General features: G+C 39.7%; 1 protein-coding gene across 5 annotated transcripts in view; it reads left to right on the top strand.

Moving 5' to 3' along the window:
* Usp47 (ubiquitin specific peptidase 47) overlaps positions 1-17736 on the top strand; it is an 87911-nt gene that overhangs the window by 57815 nt on the left and 12360 nt on the right. For all 5 annotated transcript variants that reach the window (XM_006508273.4, NM_177249.3, NM_001357952.1 and 2 more), the window contains 9 exons: positions 1140-1271; positions 1798-1874; positions 2567-2622; positions 4705-4817; positions 5711-5815; positions 6476-6683; positions 8235-8350; positions 10115-10234; positions 11416-12196. In XM_006508273.4, coding sequence (XP_006508336.1) covers positions 1140-1271; positions 1798-1874; positions 2567-2622; positions 4705-4817; positions 5711-5815; positions 6476-6683; positions 8235-8350; positions 10115-10234; positions 11416-12196 — 1708 coding nt within the window. The remainder of the gene's footprint in view (positions 1-1139; positions 1272-1797; positions 1875-2566; positions 2623-4704; positions 4818-5710; positions 5816-6475; positions 6684-8234; positions 8351-10114; positions 10235-11415; positions 12197-17736) is intronic.

Consider the following 17736-nt stretch of genomic DNA (forward strand, 5'->3'; position numbering starts at 1 on the left):
AAAAGTAATTCAAGCTAGTGTGGAGGCACATGTCTTAATAATTCTAGCACTTGGAAGGCAAGTCTAGAAGAGCCAAAAGTTTGGGGCCTATCCTAGGCGACATAGTGGATCAAAGCTACCTGAGCAACTTATACCCTATAGGCATATAGCCACACACTAGAACACTTGCCTCGCATCTATGAGTTCAATCTCTACTACCAACAAAAGAGTAAAGAAAAAGAGAAAAAGTTCTTAGTGTATTATAGAAAGCATCAGGCGTGTTCAGAGCAGAACAGCAATAAACTGATTTATTATTACAGAAATAGCAACAGTTCTGCATTTGTGGGGAGAGGTGTGGGTGGGTATGCTGAGACAATGGCTCTTCTATGGAGACTTGTCTATCCTAAAATTCACTCTATGGACTAGGCTAGTCTTAAACTCACAGAGTTATGTCAGTTTCTGCCTCCCAGGTGCTATAATTTAAACTGTAAGCCACCATGCCTGGCTTGAATTGATTATTAATATAAATAATAGATGCCAGATTAATATGCTACATATCAAAAATACTGCATGAGTACTTTAGAAGATACTTCAAATTAGTGTCAGAAATAAAATTTTATTTAATGGGAAAAAAGCAATGTGTTGGTGATTTCTTTCTTGCTTGCTTGCTTTTGTTTTTTTTTGAGACAGGGTTTCTCTATTTAACCTTGGCTGTCCTGGAATTCACTCTGTAGACCAAGCTGACCTCAAACTCAGAGATCCACCTGCCTCTACCTCCCAAGTGCAGGGATGAAAGGCAGTGTGCACCACCATTGCTTGGCTGATAATTTCTTGATCTAGACTATACATATTAAAACAACCTTCTATTTAGTACGTACTTCACAAAATTGCAGACTAATATTTTTCATAAATAATCAAGCATATGTTCATAGACAGATACAGTTCCAAAGATCACAAGACATCGCAATACAAATATGAAGGATGAAAGTGTCACACACTAATAAGGTTTTTGGTGACTTACCATTTTAATGTTACCTAAGGGGCAAGTTAGCTTACAACAGATAGCTGTCATGTTACGTTACTCTGTATCCACAGGAAATAGAGTTTCAAATAAGGGTTTATTACAGTCTTCTCTTCCAAACTTTTTCTTCTCTCTTTAGAACTCCCTGATGTATGAGCTCTTCTCAGTGATGGTGCATTCAGGGAGTGCTGCTGGAGGACACTATTATGCTTGCATAAAGTCTTTCAGTGACGATCAATGGTACAGTTTCAATGACCAACATGTGAGCAGGGTAAGGCTCCTGAAGTGGAGAAGTTAACTCAGTGTCAGGTGGGGTTTATTCAGAGCCGAGATACCTATGGTGGTATGTCTCAAGTTCCCATTGAACAAGCCTTTTTCATTGTTAGTAGTGTCTTTGTTCTGCTTTGTAGAGCTTGTTACATGTTTCCAAAATAGACTACCCTTTCCTCTAGCCCTTAGCCTTCCTTATGATTGATGTGGTGCTAGGAGTCTTGAGCCTGATTCACCAGAGCAGCCACTGATAAACTCTGAATTATCAGTATGATCCTTCATGGAAATGGCATGACACATCTAACTCAGACACTAAGAGGTTGGATTAAAGTTGGGCTTAGTGATTCACCCCCACAGTTTCTAGTACTGGGAAGGTCGTAACAGAGGATTGTTCAAGCCCAGCCCAGGCTACATATTAAGAACCTGTCTCAGGCCCAGGGGGAACTATTAAGTTACATATTTACATAATAACCTTTGTGTTACTGGTTTTTACAAAAAAAAAAAAAAGTAACATTACAACTTTTTAGATAACACAAGAAGACATTAAGAAGACACATGGTGGGTCTTCAGGAAGCAGAGGCTACTACTCCAGTGCTTTTGCAAGGTAAGCAATAGCATGAACTTCAGTGTTGGCTCACTAGAGTAAGTTTAGCTTCTCTGTGGGTCTTACTAAGAAAGCCTTACCCAAGGGTCAGCAGACTGCAGGCCATGGACATCTGTTCATAAGTTTTTGGCTGATGTTTTCCCACTGTAACATACCTTGAGTTGCAGTACAGACCATCTGACCTACAAAAAATGAGGGTTTAATTTGGTTTGGTGTGTTGTGGTATAGTATGGTTTGGGTTTTTTGAGGCATGGTTTCTCTGTAGCCTTGACTACCCTGGAACTCTCTCTGTAGACTAGGCTGGCCTTGAACACACATAGATCTGCCTGTCTCTGCCTCCTGGGTGCTGGGATTAAAGGTGTGTGCCACCACCAATCAGCAAGACTAAGGGGTTTTTTTTCTTGCTTCTTTCCAGCAAAGCAGTTTGCCCAACCCTTACTTAGCTGTAGTAGGCATTGTGACACACACCCTACTTTATTAAACTTCATCATGTTACCAAAAGGAATGTTTGAACCTTCTCATACATGTGCCATTAATGACAAAAAAGGGTTTTCCTTTTTTTCTGGAATGCTTTAGTATTAGTGTGTCAGTGAATGGTGGTATGACTTTTTTTCAAATAAAGATTTGGTGCTTATAAATAAAAGGTACTGTCTACTTTAAAGGACCTGCTAATCTTTGTTAATTTCTCCTAGCTCAACAAATGCATATATGCTGATATACAGACTGAAGGATCCAACAAGAAATGCAAGTATGTTAGTCTTGAAAACACAGATAACTGCTTTTAGGTGATAGAAAAGTTAACACCTAAGAATTTTGTTATGCCTGGGAAAGTGAATTAAAAACACTGTTATGAAGTAATACTAAGTGATAAAAACATTTTACAAAAATCTATAGATCTGGACATAGTGATAAGTGCTTGTAATTCTAGTTACTTAGAGAAGAAGGCTGAATGAGGCGGAGGCGGGGGTGGGGTTACAATCCTGAGGCCTACTGACAGTTTAACAGGATCTTGTCTCAAAAATAGTAATTTTAAAGAAGCCAAGGCTATAGCTCAGTGATAGAGTTCTTAGTTAACATTCATAAGTCCCAGAGTTCTGATAACCAGTACTGCACATAGGCAGGCATGCAGTCACACACAAGCACACCCACACACAGACAAACGTTGTTGGAAAACTTTTAACAGATTAGGTATTACTTTAAGCTAATACCCTGTGCAGCATCACAGTTCACAAGCTGTGTGTACTAGAGCAAATCACTTGACTTTTCTGAGTCTTTGCAGATTTGTAGACTGGAAATGATGACACCCTGTAGGGTTGTAATACATGAATGGAAGCACATGTTAGGGTCTTGCAGCATAGCCAGTATGCTTGTTTCAGTTTCAAGCTTTCGGGTCTTTTAGTATCTACAAAGTTTGAGAGGACTCCAGATGGCCTGAAGTACTGCAGAAATTGTTTAAAGATCCAATACATTTTTGTGAATCTAGTAAAAAAAAAAAATTGTTATATTTTATTAAGAAACCCAGGGTGGGCAGCAAGATGGCTCAACTGGTATAAGATGCTGTTGCCAAGCCCCATGGCCTGATTTCAATGCCCAGAACCTTCAGAGCTGCCCACTGACCTCCCAAAATAATCCTTAGTGTTAAGTGTGTTTGTCCTTTTCTTTATATTTTTGAATGTTACTACTTTAAATTTTTAGTTGGGGGGGGGGTCCTTGCTAATTCTTACTGATTCACAGTATTGCAAACATGTTAGGATGTGTGTATGTTTGTATCTAGACACATACACAGATGATGAGTTATCCTATATTCTTTTTATAATTCAAATAATCACTGACTTTGATCCTAGCATATTTATTTTTAGTAGCAGATGTGCTCATATATCTGTTTCAACCATTATATATTTTTTTCTCATTTTCATGAACAAAAGTTGGATTGTGGCCTCACCAGTGTATGTTTCAGGACCTGTAGTAGTTTGGCTTAGAGGCACAACTAGGGTTGTAATCCACGCATCCTGTGGATCTTGCCCTTGAAGCGCAGTGCTTCAGCCCCTCTTGGCTAACTAATCCACTCTGGTTCTGTGGCAAACACCAGGGGGCGCTGTGTTACCAGACTGGGAATGCTTTGTAGCTACTTGATTGCAGGAAGGTGTATACAGCAGTGAGGGTTAAGGGAAGTGTGGTGGGAGGGCGGGTGTTGTTTAGACTGGAGTTGATTTCTGGAAACATTGCATTTTTACTCTTTACCAGTCCTATTGATGAATAATACTGATAGTCATTGTTTTCCTTAAAAATCAAACAGTCATTGGCTTTATTCAAGTGTCCTGATTTCATATTGTTTTGAATATGCTTTTAAGTCACATGAAACTGTGCCCAGTTCTGTGCCTCTGCCTTCTTTTGTTAGAAGGCAGCTGAAGAGCTGCATTGAGGAGGAAGGGAAGGTAGTGATGCTGTAGTGATGCTGTAGTGAGTGTAGTGACAGTTTCAGGAGTAAACATTTACTCAATTGTATTACACCAAAGGCAATAACCTTTGGGCCAGGGGCTTTTAATAAATGTAAGGAGCTGAGGGCTGAAGTAAAGTTGCCCAGGGCCACAGAGTTCCTTGGTGAATTTGAAATAAAAAATGACTTGTAAGTTTCCAAGGCTTTTAAAAATTTTGGTATCTTTGTTGGGTTCTAGGATTTGAGCCATTTACTAGATCTGAATATGGTCTCACTATCAGTACCTCTTCACTATTGCCTGAAAGAATGTCTCTGCTCCACATTGAAAGGAAGCACTGTAGAACAAAAAGTGTACAGGAAACTGCTCTGAGTGACACTGTTTTATGTTCCTAGAGTTTCTAGAAGTGGACGAGTACCCAGAACACATTAAGAATCTGGTGCAGAAGGAGAGAGAGCTGGAAGAGCAGGAAAAGAGGCAACGAGAGATTGAACGCAACACGTGCAAGGTTTGATTCCATGTTTGTGAGTGACAACTGCTGCTCAGGTTTGCTCTTCTGACCACTGTCGTTCTGGGGATAACTCAGTCAGTTCTGTGGTCATTAATCAGGTAGTGTGGCTTCATCACAAGGAGAAGTGTGATTTGATACTGAAACCTAGTGATGTGTAGCATGGTGGGCGGTCAATGTTTCTGCAGCAGTGTGAGGCAGGCATTCCCATATCCTGAGTACAGGAGGACTGGGAAACATAGAAATAGAGGCATACTTCAGTTACTGTCCTTTTACCCTCACTGTTCTCTTGTAAACCTTACACAGGACTAGGGACATGCTCAGAAGTTAAAGGCACTGGCTGCTCCTCTAGAGGACCTGGCTTCAATTCCCAGAACCCACATGACAGTTCACAACCACCTTTAACTCCAGTTTCAAGGAATCTGACATCCTTTCTGGACTTCAGGGGCACCAGGCACACACGTGGTGCAGATAGACATGCACGCAAGCAAAGCACCTATACACATTAATTTTTTTTAAGTATATTCAAAACTTAATATTCTTGGAGATAATTTCTCTTAGAGAGATAACCTTGTGAAATTCTTGCAGATATTATAAAAATTTTGAGAAGCATATTAATCAGTCTTTTCCAAATTAGAAAAAAAAACATAAATAAAAAAATTGCTTACATATAATTATATGGTTATTGAAAGTAATGTTTTGAGTTTTTTAAGACATAAGACTTAATCACTGTCAATCAGTTACAAATACAGACAGTAAGAAAAAATAGTCTCAACTATGTTTTTTGGTTTTTAATTACATTGTTTTGACAATGAAGAAAAGTGCTATCTGCCAAAGGATTCAGCTGAGACACTTGATCTAGTGAGTTGATGGTGGTATTTTCTGTTTTGTAGATAAAATTATTTTGTTTGCATCCTGTGAAACAAGTAATGATGGAAAACAAGCTGGAGGTTCATAAGGATAAGACGCTAAAGGAAGCCGTTGAAATGGCTTATAAGGTTAGTGGATGGTTGGACTTAATTTTGGTACCACCAAAGCTTTATAGTTGGAATAGATGATTTAAGTACCTTGAAGTTAACTGTTCATCTTCCTCCGTCCTCCAACTGTTCTTTGAACTATACTCAGTTGATTTTGAAAACTAGTCTGCCTTCTGAATCCTGAAATTAGAATTAGAAACACATTTATTTGTTTCTTTCTGTTTATTTAGCAGGTATCTATTGAGTACCTTCTGTATGAGCCATTAGAGATAACAGAGGGAAGACGGTCTTGGCCTCATGGAATTTATAATCCATTAGGAAAAATTTTTATGGTGGTTTGCAATTATTTTATTGTTTAGGTATCATAATATAAATCAGTAGTAATTTAAGATAATTTATCCTACAACTATAAACATGATAAGGACACAACTGTGTCATTGTATAGTTTGTTATTTTAGGACTGATGAAAAGTGTTAATTAAATATATTTAAGCCAGGCATGGCTGCTCATACCCTGTAATAGTGTTTGAGAGGTGGAAGCAAGAAGATCAAGTGTTCAAGGTCCTCTTCTTTTGCATAGTGGATTCAGGGTCAGCCTGGGTTACATGTGGTTCTTTCTCAAAACAAGCAAACAAACAAACACAAAACTATTTTTATTTTGTGGGGGATTATGTTTTGTTAGATGATGGATTTAGAAGATGTGATTCCCTTGGATTGCTGTCGCCTGGTAAAATATGACGAGTTTCATGATTACCTGGAACGATCGTATGAGGGAGAAGAAGATACACCAATGGGGTTGCTTCTAGGAGGAGTCAAGTCCACATACATGTTTGATCTGCTGTTGGAAACGAGAAAGCCTGATCAAATTTTTCAGTCTTACAAACCTGGAGGTAAGCAATTTTATACTCAAGTTATAATGGACTTTAAATTATTGTAATCAAAGATCAAATACTTTGTTCATAGAAGCAAATGATCTAAATTTTTTATATGTTCTTAAAGTGTGCTTAGTTTTGATAGGTTGAGAAGTAGTCAGCAATTAATTTGAAATTAAGTTCCAGCTTTTGCTGGGTTTGTTGGCACGTGCTGTGATTTCATTAGTGGGGAGGCACATCTTAAGTTCAAATGAACACGTTTTTAAGACCTTGTCTATACACAGAACTTAAATAATGAACAACAGCAACAAGAAAACACCTCTCAGTCTTCAGTAGGGTTCCAATGTGGAGTGCCTGTCAGATGTTGTAAAATGCCTTAGTGATCAATTCAGCTCCCAAGGGTATCTCTGCCACCATCTCCTCCTCTTTCTCCCTTCTCTCTCCTATTCCTTATGGAAGCCAAACACTTCCTTGCTTTGTACAGCTCTGCTGTACAAAGTATATTAAGTATACTCACCTCACAAGAAATTTGCCTGTCATTTCTGAAACCTTGGTGGTGCTTGTGTTAGCCAGACTCTGTACTCTGTGTAGAGTCCCATTAAGAGATTTTTCCAAATGGGGTATTAAAAAAGATAACAATAATTAAATACATGAATCAGTAGTAAAACCAATTTCTAAAACATGATGAGGTCATCAAGATGACTCATAGAAAGAGAGAACCAATTCTAACAAGTGTTCTCTCGTGTGTGTATGTGTGTGTGTGTGTGTGTGTGTGTGTGTGTGTGTGTGTGTGTGTGAGAGAGAGAGAGAGAGAGAGAGAGAGAGAGAATGTGTGTGATATATAACCCCTCAATACAAAATAAATAAATATTAAAAAAAGGTTTTAAATAGACTTTAAATACGATGATGTATATTAATATTTAAGGAGTCATTTCTATTATTAATCATCAAGATCTTATACTATTTTGTCATTTAAGTGAGCAGCATAAGGGGAAAATTGAGAATTGACAATAAAACAAAATAACTGCTAAATGGAATACTTGGCGGCTGTTTCTTTTTCAAGTGACTAAAATTTAGTTATAAATATGATCTAAAAGTGAAAGAAAATCAGACAAACTATACTGGTTTGGGCATAGAATTTTCCATGGAATTTGAGGTATGTTTTTTAAGGAGAGCAGTAAAGTCATGAATGGCTTAATGGGGGTGTTTATAAGCAGTCAGGCCTCTGTCTTCCCCATTAGTACTTATTTTGCAACCTCTACTTCCATGTATGCTTTCAGTGCTGTGGTTTGGTTTCTATTTGGATCTGTTTGCATAAAAAATATTTTACATTTGATTCTAAGCAGAAGACTAAGAAATATCTGAATTGAATTTTTAATATGTGTAATAAAGCATAGAGTGCAGAAGTCAAAAGTAATGTTGGATGTAATATATGCCTACTATATTGAATAATGAGAGCATACTCTCTTTGCCATCTATTAGAAACACACTTAGAATGTACTACTCATGTAAAATACAGTTTTAAAAAATTAACCTACAGCTACATTTTTATGTTTTTCAATGCAATAGAAGTGATGGTGAAAGTTCATGTTGTTGATCTGAAAGCAGAGACTGTCGCTGCTCCTGTAACAGTGCGTGCGTATTTAAATCAGACAGTTACAGAGTTTAAACAGCTGATCTCAAAGGTAAGCGGTAAAATTAGACCATGAACATCTTTGAGTTCTTGCTGCATGCACAGATCACTGTGGTAGTTTCAAGTTGTAAGTTTTCTCTTAAAGGGGCAATATTTATAGGCAGAACACAACTGAAATAGAAGGGACACTTCAAGTAAAAGAAACAGACTGAGCAGCTTTGAGTAGCATTAACCTAGACTATAATTTGAACTAGGTTTCTGTGAAACATACACTAGGGGTTTGAATTGTTTGTTTAATAGAAGGGCTTTGAACACTAACGGGACCCTCATTGGTATAGCATTAAATAGACCCTTTGTTTTTTATATAAATGCTGTAGTGGTGTATCAGATGTGTGCTATAGAATGGAAAGTAAGTCCAGTGACACTAAACTGGTATTCAAGGTGCATGGAGGCTGGGTTTGGGGTGGCTCTGAGGAAGCTGCTTAAATCATTTGGGGAAAGGCATATGGCCAAGAAGCAGATACCTCCAGGCTGTGGTTGCTATGTTTCAAAGGAAGACAGAAGTACAGTGAATTGTTTGTGTTTATTATTTTACTTTGTAGGCAGGGTCTTACTGTATTGTGCTGGCTGGCCTCAAACTCATGTAGACCAGGCTAGTCTTGAACTCATAAATTATACCTGCCTGCCTCCACCTCCTGGGTGCTGGGATTAAAGGTGTGCACCATCACACCCAGCCCTAAAATTTTTTTTTAATTACATTTATTTATTTTGTGGTATGTGTGCTTGCACTCTGGCTTAGTGGCATGTTAATTGCAGCAGTGAGGTGGGGAAGCAAACTTGACAGGAAAAAAGTAATGGATTAAATAGTGACTCAGAATATAGGCCAGTGCTGAATGTTTGAGTTGGAATGAGATGGTGAAAACATTTGGATCTCTTTGAACAAATGGACTGGACCGTCTGAGACAAATGACTGTTCCCTTTCAAGTATCCCACACTGTGTACCTTAAGCGCACACACAGGTAATTTTTCAGCCTTCCTTGCTGTCCAGTGACTGCAAGTTTAAAAAGTTCGAAGTTCTGTTGTCACCCCTCTGCCTTATCTTATAGCTCAATATCTGGGGATTTTAATTCCTGTGAAACAGGGTTGTTGTGACCATCAGTAAATGTTCTAGTTGTGAGAGATCTTGTGAGGTCTGTCAGGGTTGGTGGCTGTTACTGTGTTTAAGCAATAACCACTAAGAGATTTCCATCACTGTTGCCAGTTACAACATCAGAAGACAAATCATAATGTGCTATATAGTTAGTACATGATGGCTAACTTGTGCACACATGCATACCAGGTGATCACCTGGCTCTATACATTTAAAATAAGTGCCACGTGCAAACATTCAGTCCAATGCAAAATATAAGCACTGAGCTTGGATTTTTTAAAAAATTAAAAAGAAGACAGACAGCATATTAGCCCACTGTGATGAAGCTAATGACACTCCTTGGGGAAATGGCTTAAAGAGCAAGTGCAGTCAGAGTTTTGTCATAAGCAAAAAGCCTTGAAGGTTAGAAAGTGTTACTCTGTTCCAGTTTATAGCATAAATATGGAGATGACTAAGAATTTTTCCTTTGAGTAACCAAAAATTGTTAAATCTCCACTTAAAATTATTTTCCTCTGACAGTTCTTCTGAGGGCTCAGGGTGGGTATTAGGACTGGCATCTAGGGTCCTGCTCTCCTCAACTTTAAGGAACTCAGCATGTCTTCTGAAGTGTCTGAATCCAGGTAGAATTCTTTTGGGAAGCACTCTATCCTGACACTCTCATTGCAGGCCACGCACTTACCTGCAGACTCCATGAGGATAGTGCTGGAGCGCTGCTACAATGACCTGCGCCTTCTCAGCATGCCCAGCAAGACCCTGAAGGCTGAGGGCTTCTTCAGAAGTAACAAGGTATGTCTTTTATCTTGTCATTGTGTCTTCTCTGCTGGTAACCAATGGAGTAAAGCTGAGGTTTTATTGTAAGCCTGGCTACAACCAGTACTGTCCCATCTGCCTGTCTTTCAGTGCACACAGCCTCCCCAAATTTCCTTCCTTTGTCCTCCAGTCTGCCTGACTCAGCCTTGCTGCTGCTCCTTTGACCTCTGCCCAGGAGCACTTTTTCCTGTTTCCCCTCCCTTTAGCTGTCAAACTCTGGTATAATCCACCTTTCTGAGACTTGGTGATTGAGTCTCTCTCCTCAGTGACTGTCTTCCTAATTTTCATGTTTGAGTTCCCTGCTAAGACAGTCCTTCACACCAAGTCAAAACTGTACTTACGAGACTCTCCCACCCTTGTCCCCTTTGCCTGCTCTGTTTACCATCTTTAGCATGGCTTGTATCATCTTGTTGACTATCTTCTATTATCACACTTTCCAGTCGTTCATTTTGGTGTATCTACACTTAACACATGTAATCTTCTTACTATCATTTTATTAATTCTGTATTTTCTTATAGTGTGTATGTGTTATTAAAATGCAATCTGTGGACTGGCAAGAGCACTCATCAGATAAGAGATGCTTGTAGCCAAGCCTGACAACCTAAATTTGATCCAATGGACATATATGACAGAGAGAGAATTGACTACCTCAAGTTTTTTCTGAACTCTGCATGTGTTCCACACACCCATACACATATACACACTCGTGTGCACAATAAAACATTTAAATCATAATAATGATAATTTGGGGTAAAAAGCGCCAGAATGCTCCTTTCCCCCACTTTTTTCCTTAAATGGTTAATAGCCTGAATTTGTAACATTAATTAAATAGTAATAGCTTTTTATGCAAAACACAACATACTGTTAATTATTGTCAAATCTATCAATTATTGTTTTGCTTTGTTTGTTTGTTGGATACAGTGTCTTGTATTTGCCCTTAGCTGGCCTTGAACTCATCTCATAATCCAGGCTAGCCTGTGACAATTGTCCTGCCTCTATTCTCCAACTACTGAGATCAGATGCCTGGTCAAATTTATTCATAATGTCACAGATATTATAATATGCTGTATACTGTCTTTTATTGGTAAGATGTGCTTATGAAGAATAAGAATGCTACTAACATAGTGCGGAGTGTAACTCTGTCATTTACTGTTTAGGTGTTTGTTGAAAGCTCTGAGACAGTGGATCACCAGGCAGCCTTTACAGACTCCCACTTGTGGAAACTCCTGGATCGACATGCAAATACAATCCGGTTATTTGTTTTGCTGCCTGAACAATCTCCAGGATCATATTCGAAAAGGACAGCATACCAGAAAGCTGGAGGTGATTCTGGTAATGTGGACGATGATTGTGAAAGAGTCAAAGGACCTGCAGGGAATTTAAAGTCTGTGGATGCTATTCTAGAAGAGAGCACTGAAAAACTGAAAAGCTTGTCACTGCAGCAGCAGCAGCAAGATGGGGACAACGGAGACAGCAGCAAAAGCACTGAGACAAGTGACTTTGAAAATATTGAATCCCCTCTCAATGAGAGGGGCTCTTCCACCTCTGTGGATAATCGAGAACTTGAACAGCACATTCAGACTTCTGACCCAGAAAACTTTCAGTCTGAGGAACGCTCGGACTCAGATGTGAATAATGACCGGAGTACAAGTTCGGTAGACAGTGATATTCTTAGCTCCAGTCACAGCAGTGACACTTTGTGCAATGCAGACAGCGCTCAGATTCCTCTGGCCAATGGACTTGACTCTCACAGTATCACAAGTAGTAGAAGAACTAAAGCAAACGAGGGGAAAAAGGAGACCTGGGACACAGCTGAAGAAGACTCTGGGACTGACAGTGAATATGACGAGAGTGGCAAGAGCAGGGGGGACATGCAGTACATGTACTTCAAAGCTGACCCCTACACTGCGGATGAAGGCTCTGGGGAAGGACACAAATGTATGTACTTGAGAGGAAGGCTCTTTGAAACAGTGTCAGTGTGTTTCTCACTTCAGCGTTGATTAGCAATCCAGTGCTTAGCTCTAAGACCACCTTACATGGACTGTAAGATAATTAAGGTTTCTTTCATTTGCAGTGCAGTGCTCTAGGCAGTAATTGCATCAAGTTAAGTAGAAGAGTATCCAATATTAGGGAAGTCTATGGTAAGAATGCTAAGGAATACTTTTAACATAGCATACACTCTCACTACTTAAGCCAAACACTTTTAGAAGTTTTATTTTTGTTTACGAAGTTTATATATGCATATTACTGTGTTTTGATCAAATCCACCCCTTATTGCCTCTCCTCCATTGCTATCCCCACCACCACCACTACCACTTTTCCCTGCCAACTTCATGTGCTATGTTTAAACCCATTGAGCTAGTGCTGTCTATATGTACATGGGTATAGGGCCATATTCTGGAGCGTGAGTAGCCTCTCAGAGTTTTTGGGGTTTTTTTTTCCTTAAAGTTTTCTCTTAAGAAAGCTTTATTCTTCTTTCTCTAGCAGGGTCTTTTGTTTTTTGTTTTTGTTTTTCTGATGGGAATGGAACTTAGTGCTCTGCCATTGAGCCATATTCCATTCCTTTGACTTTGCTAATTTAATTTTGTTAATTTGATAGTAAGCAAGAGACAAGCTAGAGTTCTGAATGTTACAGATCTCAAAAAAAAAAAAAAAGGAAGAGATTCATAGCTGGGACATTATGGCACAAGTCTTTAATCCCAGCGCTCAGGACACAGAGGCAGGGAGGATCTCTGTGAGCTGGAAGCCAGCCTAGTCTACAGAGTGAGTTCAGGGCAGTCAGGGTGTTACACGGAGAAACCCTATGTTGAAAACCAAAGGAGAGAGAGAGGGATTTGTCAGTGTAAGCATTTGAGTTGGCAGTAACAACAGATACACCCACAATGTAGAACTGTAGGAGATATAAGAAGAACTTTAGGAAGGGCTTTTACAAAACCAGTGGCTAGAGCTACCCAGACAATTAACAAGAAAGCTAGAGTCAAGATACACTTCTTTCCCCAAGTATGAAAAGGAAGTAACTGAAAGTGAAATGCTTATTAGCATTACTCTTTAGCAAATTGTGCATTAGCCTAGCTTGATGACGTGGGCCTCTTATCCCAGCACTGAGGGGGCAGAGGCAGGAAGATCTCTAGGAGTTATAGGCCATCCTTAGCTACATAGTGAGACTCTGTGGAAAAAAAAAACACACACAAACAAAGCATATATTAATATCCCCTTATGGTTTTAGTTTTCAAAATCTTATATCTCCAAGTGTCTCCAAATTACTAAAGCAAATCCTGGTGTCCTCCATTTGACAGATTAGAGAACTGAAGTTCACAGAGAATGGAGGTCTGGCTCTTTCAGTAAATCTCCAACACAAATAAGCCTGGTCAGTGAAAACACAGCTCAGTTAATACGAATCCATGCTGTGCGCCTAGACTGGGCAGATCTACCACTGCACTACCATCTTCCCCATATACATAGAACTTGCAGTTTCTCCAAGCCATGTGCTTCTGCTCCACTTTCCTTCTTCCTCTTCTGTCATCCTCTTTCTCTTTCTCTGCCAAAACCTTCAGCTCCACCTTCCCCTCTTTCTCCACCCAGTCACTGGCTCTAGCCTTTATTTATAAGTTAAGGTGGAAAGACGGTTTACCGCAAATCACCTGAGTGCTGACTCATTCCTTGACAGAACTAACATCAAATACAATTAGCCCCAGGGGATATTAGCAGCACTTCCCTCTTTCTGTCCAATTAAAAGATTATTTTATCTCAGATACAATTGAACACAGCTATTACTATTTTGTAATTTATAAAATACAAGAGACCTAATACCCAGTCCATCATCTTTGTTACATAGAACCTCTGTCATCTATCCTGTCTAAAAAGACATAATTATATACCTTACTCATGTCCTGACTTTAGATTGTAAGTCATCTGAAAACCATCCTTTCAAATCTATATTAGCTTTCCCAATGCTAAACAGCTTGGTTGGCTATGAGACTACCAGTCTTCATCCCCGTCAGAAATCTAAGAATGACTAATATTATCTGAAAATATGAGAAGCCCCAAATATAGCTTCCAAAACTTAGCCAATTTATAGAGACTATTGGACAGTTCCTTATACTTAAAAAGGTTGGAGCATCAGTCTTCAGCCTTCTGGCCCAGGGTCATCTGACAAACCTTTGTAATGCAGAATTTTGAATGGCTGATTACCCTGTCTTGGCATAGATTATCAGTCAACTATTCCACATAGTGTGACCTTTTTCTGGACAATATTTTGTCTGCAGATGAAATGAGGCAATTCTTGCCTAGTGGCTCTCATGCCACAACTGGAGCAACTCCAATTGATGCTCAATTTCTTATTTGAATCCAAGAAAGGGAATGATGTCAGGAGCAGACTTGTTTCAACAAGTGAGTAAATAACATTGAATGTCACATTTTGTGGACTTCTGGCGTTTTTGAAAACCAACTATGTGAAGTAATCTGGACTGTTGTCTGTTAACTACTCTCAGCCATTTCTAATTAAAATAACTGAAAACACCCTAACAGTAAACTCAGAGCCATGAATTTCCTATTTGACACTTAACTCACAGGCTCAAACATCTCATATCTGTTTATAATAACAGCAATAGAAGGACTGGGTCTAAGCCCTGCACTTCAAAATTTTTAGTATCAATAGAAGAATTTTAAACCAATGAAAACCTTTGATTTTGCATCAAATTATGTACATTTAAGAAATTATGACTTCGGCTTAGTAACAATTAAAGAGATTTCTGCTAAATGAGATTATGACTATGCAATCAATTCTAGATATTCCTCCCTGTTCCAATTATGACCACTCCTACATTCCCTAGAAAGACAACCTATAATAACCACCCCCAGCCCCAAAGCCCAGGGAACTGGGACGATGACTCTTCATAACTTCTTCAAGCTGAATATGGGCGTTGAGGTATTTTTGAAGGGAGAGGGAAGGGTAGGGAAAATGGAATTGGTTGGCCTTTATTAGAGTCTGATGTCTGTGTCCTGACTGGATCTGGATGAAAAACCAAACATCAGGAGTTCAGGCAGGTCAGTTTAGCATGTCTGATGATGAAATTCACCAAGCTGTATATTCTGTAATATATAAATCTCAAAACAAAATTTTAGTATCAAGATAACCTTTTTGTTTGATTCTCTGGAATCTTGTTCTTCAGGGGGTCTCCCTCTATCAAGTCTGATCCATAGAACTCTGGAAGGTGTAAACACCTTAGTCACCTTTGCCAAAAACACAAAGACAAAACCTTTCCCCTAAATCAACCGGTAACCAAGAAAACCTGTAGTTTGAACTCTGTCCCAGAGGAACAATAAAACAACCACAGGACTCAATCACACACATTTTAGCCTATTTAGGCCTTTCTAATTTGTCATGTTAGGATATTAACCCAAAATTCCCATGGAGTCCACGTTAGAGTATATGAGTCTCCTGCAGACTTTATTATACTAACTTTAAAACAATTGATTCACACTTCTATCTATACCTGCTTATAAGAGGCAGCTTTTCAAACCAGGATTTAAACCCAAGATTCCCGTGGAGCCCACATTAGACAGAATATGAGTATTTTGTAAGACTCATTAGAGCAATATATCCTTATACTATCTTTAAAACAATCCAAACTTCAAACTTCCACTAATATCTGCCTATAGGAAGCAGATAGTTTTTAATTGTTAAGCTCTCTGCCTAGAGCAGCCCTCCTGTTGTGCGCTCTACCTGGAGCCATAGATTTATATTAATTAATACATGTTCATAGCAGGCGATTATCACTGCTCTCTCTACTTGGAGTCAGTGACTAATATTCCCTATCTAGTTCCGAACCACAGGTGAAATTTCCCATCTTTAAGTATCAGAAGGTTATATTTCTCTCTTTGTATCAATGAATTACCTGGTCCAGAGCCCTTTGTACCTTTGTTTCCTGATTCTTTATTCACATGGAGGAGCCGAGTATAGAAAGATAGGCGTTGTCTGTGTCCCTGTTTGGGGGTAGGAGAGGCAGACTGAGGAGCGCAGGATACAATACAGGGAAGCGAACACGGGCTCTCTCGGGTGTAGATGCTTCTCTGCTGTTCTCTGTGAGCCCCTCAAACCCAGTCAGCTTCAAATTCACACTGCTGCCCCTAGATCACTGCCCAAGCCCCACTCAGGGTTTGGGGGGCAGTGAACTTTTATCTCAGGTTAGTTGAGTTTCTATCAATACCTTGGGTGCCATTTTGTTGTGGTAAATCTCCAACCCAAATATGCCCCGGCAATGAAAACACAACTTAATATGAATACATGCTGTCTGCCTAGATTGGGCAGGTCTACCACTACACTACCATCTTCCCCATCTATGAGACCCCCCTATAACTTGTGGTTTCTCCAGGCCACGTGCTTCTGCTCTGCTTTCCTTCCTCCTCCTCCTCCTTCTCCTCTTCCTCCTCCTCTTCCTCCTCCTCCTCCATATTCCTCTCTTTCTCAGCCCAAACCTTCAGCTCCACCTTGCCCTCTTTCTCTGCCCAATCACTGGCTCTAGCCTTTATTTATAAGTTAAGGTGGGAAGACAGTTTACAGGAAGTCACCTGAGTGCTGACTCATTCCTTGTTCACAGTCCCTCACAGGAGAACAGAATTAACATCAAATACAATTAGCCCCAGGGCTCTCTGCAACATCTGGCAAAAGAGCATACATATATAACATCCATGCAGTGAGCAGCAGGACTGCCACAAAGTATAAAGCTTCCTTTTTTAAAAGATTTTTTTTTTTACTTGTGGGGGCAGGGGGTAGATATATGTATATGTGCCAGGGTGTCTGAGAAGTCCAGAAGTGGACATCAGATCACCTGAAACTGGAATTACAGATGGTTGTGAGCTGCCCTACATGGGAGCAGCAGGCCTCTTAACTACTGAGCCAACTTTCTAATCCTTGTAAGGCTTCTAATTGAATATGCATGGTTCCTTTGCCTCTGGGAAAGAACTCCCTAGGTGTCAGGCCCTATATAGCTGTTAGAAGTGGAAATGAGGAGAGACACCCTGTCAGTAAAGTGCTTGCCTTGCAAACATGAAGACCTGAGTTCATTTCCCAAAACCTATGTAAGAACAAACAAACAGGCACAGTGGCATATACTTTTGCACTTGTAGTCCCAGCTCTGGGGAGGCAGAAAACAAGAGAGCAGGCTCCAAAGGAGCAGTACCTGAGAGTGATCTCTGGCCTCCACAAGCAGGCATCACACATGTGCGTGCTTACTTGCACACACAAAGAGGAGATTTGGCCCAGTGAGATAGCCCATCAGGTAAACATAATTCCTGCTGAGCCTTGATGACCTGTGTTTGATCCCTGGAACCCAATGGTGTAACCAACTCCTACAAGTTGTCATCTGACCGCCACATACACTCTGTGTTCCCGTATACATAACAGAGAGAAGTCAATAAATGGGAAAGTGTCTCCTAAAAAGAAAGAGAAGACGGTCTGAAATTGAAAAGTTTTGTTT

This window comes from Mus musculus, chromosome 7 (genome assembly GCF_000001635.26).
Source record: "Mus musculus strain C57BL/6J chromosome 7, GRCm38.p6 C57BL/6J".
In the NCBI taxonomy this organism is placed as follows: Eukaryota; Metazoa; Chordata; class Mammalia; order Rodentia; family Muridae; genus Mus; species Mus musculus.